General features: G+C 39.8%; 1 protein-coding gene across 2 annotated transcripts; it reads right to left on the bottom strand.

Annotated features, from left to right (window-relative positions):
* Window positions 1–3,778: 3,778 nt before the first annotated feature.
* LOC124653278 (protein YABBY 6-like) lies at window positions 3,779–9,222 on the bottom strand. Of its 2 annotated transcripts, none has more exons than XM_047192347.1 (6): window positions 8,788–9,222; window positions 5,817–5,951; window positions 4,680–4,854; window positions 4,484–4,532; window positions 4,300–4,375; window positions 3,779–4,052 (listed from the first exon to the last, which is right to left on the bottom strand). In XM_047192347.1, exons 1-6 carry the CDS (start codon window positions 8,860–8,862, stop codon window positions 3,930–3,932), a joined length of 633 nt encoding a protein of 210 aa, XP_047048303.1. In that variant the 5' UTR covers window positions 8,863–9,222; the 3' UTR covers window positions 3,779–3,929. The 2 variants fall into 2 exon arrangements, with proteins under 2 accessions (XP_047048303.1, XP_047048304.1); XM_047192348.1 differs by having other exon boundaries at window positions 4,484–4,535; window positions 8,788–8,944.
* Window positions 9,223–9,559: the final 337 nt, after the last annotated feature.

Raw genomic sequence — 9,559 nt, 5'->3', positions numbered from 1 at the left:
GAGATCCATAATGGCTCCCACATATTCAACGATGACTTTAGTGATCGAATGAACCATTCACATACGATACCAATTCCTTTTGTCACGCGATATTTTACTTGTCCGAGGTTTGATCTTCGGTATCACTCCATACCTTTGTTCAACCTCGTTTCCTGACAAGTACTCTTTACTCGTACCGTGGTATGTGGTCTCTTATGAACTCATTCATATGCTTGCAAGACATTAGACGACATTCCACCGAGAGGGCCCAGAGTATATCTATCCGTCATCGGGATGGACAAATCCCTTTGTTGATCCATATGCCTCAACTCATACTTTCCGGATACTTAATCCCACCTTTATAGCCACCCATTTACGCGGTGGTGTTTGGTGTAATCAAAGTACCTTTCCGGTATAAGTGATTTATATGATCTCATGGTCATAAGGACTAGGTAACTATGTATCGAAAGCTTATAGCAAATAACTTAATGACGAGATCTTATGCTACGCTTAATTGGGTGTGTCCATTACATCATTCATACAATGACATAACCTTGTTATTAATAACATCCAATGTTCATGATTATGAAACTAATCATCCATTAATCAACAAGCTAGTTAAGAGGCATACTAGGGACTTCTTTGTTTGTCTACATATCACACATGTACTAATGTTTCGGTTAATACAATTATAGCATGATATATAAACATTATCATAAACACAAAGATATATAATAACCATTTATTATTGCCTCTTGGGCATATCTCCAACACGTGCAAGGTTCAAATTCCTCCAAATTCCTCCATATCTATAGGGTTAATCTATTCTTATTTTCAATCTTAGTGTTGAATGTTATCTTCATCAATATATTTTAGATACTACTTCGTCGGCTTTTGCCGTGGCGTCATCGTGCTTGCCCAGAAGAACCCTCCGCACAAGATACGGCTTCTGAACCCACTCACAAAGGCATCGAACACTATGTTTGAGGCGCAGATGTCATCTGTTTTTCTAAATTTAGTCACTGTAATCAAATCCCCGACTATGGTCTTCGTTTGCAAACATTACCCGAACGAAATTAGTTGGGTCGATGAGAGCACTCCAACTAAGGATATGTATGAAGATTGGGGAGATGGAAGTTTTTCGATTGAGAACCATGGTTTGCGTTGCATTACCCCGTTCAATGGTGAACTGTATGCAATAGCTGTGGATAATTTTGAGTCCGGAAGAATAGTGTGCACCAATGTACAGTTGCAGCAGTGCGCGAGCACTGTCAAGATGGATACACTAATTTTATTTCCACAACTTGAAAATGACAAGTTCTATCTTGTGAAGTTGGATGGTGATCTGCTGCTTGTGTTGTTGGAAAACATGCTTTTGGAGGACCAACCATTGGTGTACCGTGTGGACACTCAGAGCCGCTCTCTCCATCCGGTCAGTAACATTGGCAGTCATGCCTTCTTCGTGCATTATATTCGGTGTATCTCCGTCGACACCATAGTGCACCCGACACTTCGACCTAGCTGCATCTACTACGCCGATTGCCGATTTGGGTTATATCAGAGAGTACATTCATGATACAAAGGTCTGGGATGAGTGGCCACGATATGTGGATAGAATGGGAAACTACGGTCTGAGAAATGAACACACGCCATACCGTCTAGAGGATGTATTGGCCGCACACTGCAGATGGAAGGAGTTCAATGAATATTTTCTTGGGATAATGCACGAATGGGGCGACGAAGAAATATATGAGCAATGAGGAATCTTCTTGTTGGCCATACATTGCGTGCGTCTTGTATTTTTTTTCAGCTTAGTTTGCCGTGAACATTACAACGTTATTGGCTGCTTTTGGCTGTTGTATGCAGTTTATGTATTATACTTAGTTTTCTGATTATGCTGCTGTGAATTTAGCATATACTAGCTTCTAGATTTGTTGCCATATTGGGCAAAAAACGAGGGCCAAAAGATAGAAATATAAGCTTCTCTAGATTTGATACTAATTTGGTGAAAAAGACAGACAGAGAAAGAGGGAAAAAAGTGTTCTTAAAAATGCCAATTTGGGCCGAGAGAGACAAAACCCAGCTCCTGCTCACTTGCAACCAAATGTATCTCGTCCTGTCCCACGCGGTCCCTTTCTACCAGTCCCACGCGACGCGGGCCCACATGACGCGGCCCCACACGTCAGCACGGAACAGTCAACTAAACGGGAATCCTACCGTCTGAGCTGCTTTTGCGTGTTTCAAACAAGGACTTGGGGAAAACTGAGGAAAAACTAAGGAGCTGGGGAAAACTGAGCACAACTAAGGAACCGAGGGCACGAAAATAGAAATCCCTTGAAAATATGGCTATATGCCCATATATGCTTCACCTCTTTATTTGTTTTTCTTTTCTTGGTTTCTCTTTGACTTTGAAAAGGGGTAGGGTTTAGAACATGTTCAACAATGCAAACAAATAATCATGGCAAAATCACCACATACATGCATGAACACTATGCACATAAGGTAAAGCAATTCAAAGTTTTTGTTGGCTCCAAATTTTGGAAAAAGGGAAATTCATTTTTCTTTGTTTTTGAAAATTTGGGATGTTACAATATGCATCTAGGATCTGGTGGGGGTTGCTGGAATTTTGTCTCATATAATATAATCCACAATTCGTGAAAATCCCAAAGTTTAGTCCCACCTTGCTAGTTTAGAGAGTTTTGGACCTCCTTATAAGGGGTCTGCTCCACTTGTGGTATGAGCATGAGAAAAGAGCTCCTACACCCGCGCTCCTCCTCCTCCGCCGCCCGCCTCGCCGCGTGCGCCGCAGTTTGCGGGAATGCCTCGAGCCGAAACATTCTCTCCTTTTTTCCACGCATAAATTGAATTTGAATGGTTGCAGAAGTTGAAACGTTATGGTGTAGTGGACATGAATATGGCATGTTCTGTTCGTCTTATGTCGTTGGTTTCCTCTTCCGTCGAAGCCTGCTCGGCTCCTCCTGTGTGCCTATAAAAGAGATGTCGCTCCTCTCCAGAAGCACACACACAAAAGCGCACATCCACCTGGTTCCGAAGCTTTGCAGCGATCAAGATCTTTCCCATCCTATCTTGCGGCGTGCACCACGAGTTCAGATAGTAGGTCTCTGAAACCCCATTTATTGTGATCATGTACAGGAGAGCGGCGATAAGATTTTTGTTGAGCGTTCTGCGCGACTACTGCCTTCATCTTCATCACGGACTCGAATGAGCTCTTCCCCAACGAGGACTTCTTTCCGGACATCAACAACATCTACGACGACATGGACGATAGCAACGACAACGTGAATGGGTCAACTTCCGCTCCCCCGTATGTTCTTCTCATTCTCCTAGTTAACATCCTAGTACTACTTTTTTCTATAGTTTTGTTTTTCTCCTACTCTCTGTTAGATGGCGTGTCTAGTTTGATTCCTTTATTTCTAGCCATGTTTTATCTACAGTTTTTCATGATTATTTTATGTGAAAAATTGCTTATATTTCCAACAAAATAACACTACATGTAGTTAACTGGCATTTTTTTCAATATCTCTGTGCTAAAGTAATCTGGATCGGAAATAGTGTTAAAATCATCAGAGTCAGGCATCATACTACTCAACATCGCACTCATTCCATATTTCCATTTTCCGTCTGAACATTCATATGCATGCACCGGTCGATCTCAATCAGCTAGCTAGCCAGGTCACAAGTTCACCTGCGCTAGCGGCATGCAAATCATCCACACATATTTGTTATATTTGTTATGTGTGTATATGTGTACATACAAATTAAGCTCAAGGTACGAATATGTATATGTACCCACTTCTTTTTTGCTTCTTTATATGGTCTCGATCGTACGTATATGTGTACTCACAATTGTAGCAGTATACGTATGCACGATATATGTAGATACAGTTGGCCCTCCTTGCTTGGACTACATTTACATCGGTACGTTATTTCTATGAGCAGAAACTAGCATGGATCTTCTTTGCAGCCGGTGCGTCAACGTCGACGGCGAGCTTCTTGCTGCCACCGTCGTGGCCAGGGTGTAGCCCGAAATGGATGTTAGGGTAATGTGCCCACTGCATTTTCCACAGAAGATAAGTGTGAAGCAATGCAAATTTGCTAATCACATCATGCATACAGCTTCCCAAGGAAAATTTATTCATTTTCTCACACATATACAACAATTGAACAAAGATTACTGTTTTCTCAATAAAAGGCTGTGTGCATCACCACGATGCAGAAGCCGGGTTTTTCCCTTTTCAAAAAAAAAATACAACAATACTACTAGTATGTCAAAAGTCATATGCATGCATGGTTACGTACGTTCTTTGCCGCTGTACTGAAGGCTTCCCGGTGGCTAATGTCGGGGTTGTTTGCTTTGATCCTTCGTATCTCTTCCCTGGTCGATCATCAGAAATTAGGTTTTGCACACGATCGATGAGAATGAATGTTTCTGTGAAGATCACACTACTTGTAAATTTGTTTCTGACGAAACATATATGCTTACTTGATGAATCTGTTGTACGCAGATGGAACACGCTGCCTCTTCTCCGGGGCTGCTGGATCATTGCAAAGATTAATTTGATTAATTAATCATTGCATGCATGCATTATAGGCACAGATGTAGCATATCTCATGTTTATGTCAAAGACCAAATAATAATCTTATTAATTAGTTCACTCGTGCGTATGCATGCCACTTACGGCGTGCGTGCAGCGTTTGTTCGTGCAGCAGGTCGTTCTGCTGAGAGAACATCATCATGGGCAGCCGGAGTTTGTTCGTCGACGAAGAAGAACCACCCAAATGATCATCTGAATGGGCAACGCCAGTTGCTTGATCACGCATGAAGCCGTTGATGCTCACCCTGCTCACATTCTCCTGGTGGTATTATGCAAGAGTAAGATATTCTCTCTCTGTCCGAAAATAATGTCGCAGAATTATCTAAATTTAGATGTATTTATACAATTGTATAGAAACAGGAGGTTAATTTGAAGTTATTATTACTTTGCACTGCGCATAGGAGAGGTGTGGTTATTTTGTACTACGTGTGCATACTATTCAAAGAAGACATGGATGTGACTTATGAGTGCACTGTGTGCCGTGTAGTCTTTTTTATGCTACAGAAGAAAGCTATAGGAGCATGGCGGGCAACATGCATGCATTGATACATCGCAATTAGTATATGTTTGTCTTGTTTGATGATTATTCGTACTAGCTAGGACGATTGATATACGGATGACAATATACTATGTGCTTGGTCAATTCCAAGCTATGAGTAGTTTATTTCCAAGCCATGAATAGTCCTTTTAGATCCGAAGGCTCCTAGAGCTAGATTAACAATATTCGTTTTAAAACTTAAAATATTCTAAAATATATATACAAGTACATATAAATCTCCATTATGTGGTACTAATATTCTTGTACATGTCTTTTAGCTATGATTTTAAAAAATGTGGCAAGCAAATATGATTTTTTTCATTTAAAAAAATCTAGATCACTAGAGCCTCGGAGCCAAAACGCCACTCAAGATAATTATCACTATAGCAACTAAGTATTGAAATGCGTACACTGAGCTGATGATCTCTCTTTTAGAAGAGTGGATATGAAGGATATCAAGTATAGTGGCATATTAGGGGATTGATTGTGCAATTGAGCTATACATTCTACAGATTAAACTTAAATCTTGATCCGTTACATCAGATTCTATGGCTAGGATAGTTTGTTGCAAACCCTAGCTTGTGCTTTTTTTAGTATAGACGATTTAATGCAATTAAAAAAGTTAATATGCAATTAGCATATGGTTTGCATGTATGTATATACATGGGTTGTCCATGATGAACCTGAAGATGGTGATCTTGTGTTGCAGGAGGGACTTGTGAGTGCATCACTCCTCTCAGGTTCACTGACAGTAGATTTGTGCAGTGCCCACACCGAACGGTTACTATGCTAAGCATGCTGTTCCCCGGGACACTCACCTGCATACAAATAAATAAGAAAGAACGAATTAACCAACGGTTAACTAACCCCAATTAGTCAGTAGACACCAATTCCAAGAAATGAGCACACGCCCCGAAACCTAGGCCATGTTCAAGCAGCAAAAGGACATATTCAGGCATGGGTGAGGAAATCAAAGATCAAGGTAGATTGGAAAGGTCTGTGGTTGGATTCAGACCAGGTATAGCTTTGTTTCTTGCCTCTCTCACTTTGCTGCATGTTTCTACTTTAACCAGCTGCAGCAACTGCATGCATGCTCCTCCAATATATGACTTTTATCAGAGGCTGGCCTGAACTATATATATTGGATCCCCTTTTTCTTTCACCTTTTGGTAGCACACCAATGGCTGACAACATCTGAGATATTGATAATCATGGCTGGTCACTCTCGTTCTTTTTCATCTCCTTCTTGGCACACACTCCCATAAGAAAAATAATTGATAAACAAGCCCATGCATGTCCCGTACTACCAATGATTATGTATATGTGTGTTTTAGCCCATGCACATACACACACAAATGGCCAAGAGGGATAAACTGCATAATGTGCCAGCATAATTAACCCTGTCATGCATGTCTGTTAGTGTTAGTGGTATGGTAAACAGTACATGTGTACATTTCATGAGCGCAACCGAGATGTACTTTGAGTGTGTGTTTGTCCCCTACACTAAGGAAAAGATGCAGCAGACAGTGACACTTCATGCAGAGCCCACTTCACACACTCTCACATGCGTGAACAAGATCCAGCATATATACTCTGCAGACTCTCATAAATATAAGCTACAGTGGGAGGTTCCACCTACAGAATTCTCTTGATCATCTCACAATTAGTTTTAAAGGTAGCTTACCTTATAAATTATGCGAGTAGACTTGATTAATTACTGGAAAGTTATTGCATTTTTATCCATGATTAGAGGGTTCTATGTGCTACTCATCTATGCAAGGAAATCCTTGATAATTTCATTCTACCTAGGTGGCAAGTAGTATACAAATTCGAATTCTGATTACTTAGCTTACCAATTGGTTGATTATGTACTTGCTAGTTCTTTGATTAATTAGCTGTGTGCGATTATTTGTTAATTAGCTGCGTGAGATCGTACATGAAATGACTCGCTGTACCGGTTAACCATTTAATTCGTTCATGTCAGCTTAAATAAATCATAAAAGAAGTTGCAAGGACATACTTCACATCAACTAACTAGTTAGTTTGATGATTGCATGATCCTGCTAAAAGGCAAACATAAGGATCTTAAAGCTAAACAGTGATGATCAGTTAACATTAGAATCTTCATAACCGCAAAAAAAAAAAACACATCAAGATCTTCATGGAAAAGTTGATAAAGATGTAATACTTACCAACAGTTTATGCAGTTACTGTGGGTGGTAGGACTGGGGGCATGTTTGGATCCCAGCATCCAAAAAATCATCTAATATTTGATTCAGCGAGTAGTTATTGGCAAAAAAATCTAACTACAACTTTTCCTGCCTAAAGAGTTTTTCATAAAATAATTAAAAGGAAAAAATCGAGTTGAATAAACATCACGAGAATAAGGAAGAGGAGGGGGTTACCTGATGCTCAAATGAACTCAAAAGTCATTTACGCTGATGAAGTGTTATGAAATTAAAAGAAGGGCAGGGATATTTTAACTGATAAGTGATAAGTATAGCTGATCATGCAAGATCAAAAAAGTATCTTTAGAAATTTAATACTCTAATTCAAATGGTTTTTATTTCACGTCAAAGTTTCCATCTGAATATTGTTAAAGATCATCTGCACTACATGAAACTAACATAATCATGCCGCAGGAAAACTAGGACGATAAGTTTTAAGTAATTCCATGAGAGGCTTCAAAACAGCAGAATGATTTTTATTATTCCATGTTAATGTCAACTCAAATGATACATGTGTAAAACCAAACAAACAGTTCAGAGTATAGAACTAAATTGCGTATTATGCAGGTATCACTTTATTTGAACATGACACCTATTGATTTCTTGGAAATATCATGTCAAACTAAAATGTGTTAAACATGCATGGTACTTACTAATCCTCTTGAGATCTAGGACCATGTTAGGATATAAATGTGAGGATATGCAAGCATGTAACTTATCAGGGGACCATAGAGAAGTCAGAGAAAGGAATTAAAGCCGTTCAGATAAAATTGTACAAGAAGGGATCAATGAACAAACTTAACTTCATTTTTTTTAGATCAAAACTTAACTTCATTTGTAAACGTGCAAACACTATATTATTTAAGTAACATAAATTTTGGCACATGCATGTGTATATAATATTGTGGTTGTGTTTGATTGAGGTATTCAAGTTTATTAAAATCCAGTGATTACATGGTGTATAAAACGAGGAAGATGCTGAATTATATATGCTTCAAGCAATTATAATAGAAAGAACGCCAATTTTTTTCTCTAAAAGTACAAAACTGGGAAATGGTTCTGTGAATTTTCCAGAAATGCACCAGCCAACCTCAAATGAAATGTTCTTTTGGAATTGAAGTTAATATTTCAAAAAGGTATTCTGGCAAAATAAACGAGAAATGATTCATGTTTTTTTCGACGGGATATTTCCGTTACTTCTTTGGTTGAGACACTACGCCAACCAAATTAGCAAGAACAAAAAGGAACATCAACCCTTTATAATCAGGTACTAGCGAATCTAGGAAAATTGACCAAATCCATCGATTGATCAACCTGGTGAAAATCTCTGTTGAAGGCAGATCTAGATAGGAGAGAGAGAGAGAGAGAGAGAGAGAGAGAGAGAGAAATAGATCATATATGCAGGTAAAACACGCATATATCTTACCGCAAGCACTGTGTTGCAGAAGTTGCAGTGCACGTAGCACACTTGATCTGCCGGTGCGATCTGCCCGGCCGACATTCCTTCAGATGGATTCCACCGCCGTCGGCGGCCTCGCCACTCTCTCTGTGCAAAGAACAGTCTACGAGAAACCAACGAGAAGACGAAAGGCTAGAGAGAGATGCGGAGACGAGGCTAGCTAGGTTTACATGTACTACTACTTATATTCTGCAGGCTCTCTCTCCGTCTCTCTATTCTCTCTCTGTTTGTGTGTGTAGGTTTGATCGATAGAGAGAGATATGTATGTGAAGGGAGGAAGGAGAAATTGAGCTGTCCAGCTTTCCTCTTTCCTGGTTTTCTGGTGTGCTAGCTCAGAGAGAGAGAGAGAGAGATGGGGGTTGGAGGATGAGAAATGGTGTTTGTGGTATGATTGCAACAATGAGTGGGTGGCAGATGCCCCTCGCTCCCTTCCTTCATCCATCATGCCTATCTACCAACATGGACCGATGGCGCCAGTGTGCACTTACCAAATTGCTCAGTCACCAACAAGCACCCTATCGGAAATTCTTTACAATATTTTTGATCCAAGGCTAGTGGGATTGTACATCCACTTCCTCCCCCGAGTTTCTCTCCATAAGAAAATATCGAATACCATGGCATGTGTTCTTTTTTAAAGAAGAGAGACATTAATTGATAAATACAGCTAATATATACCAAGGATAAAAAACGTGCTAAATAAAATAGTGTGGTCTTTCTCTAAACGCTATGCAAGTTATAA

The sequence above is a fragment of the Lolium rigidum genome, chromosome 5 (genome assembly GCF_022539505.1).
Source record: "Lolium rigidum isolate FL_2022 chromosome 5, APGP_CSIRO_Lrig_0.1, whole genome shotgun sequence".
Taxonomy (NCBI): domain Eukaryota; kingdom Viridiplantae; phylum Streptophyta; class Magnoliopsida; order Poales; family Poaceae; genus Lolium; species Lolium rigidum.
Note: the sequence above shows the minus strand (reverse complement) of the source record. Positions and strands in the feature narration are given on the sequence as shown.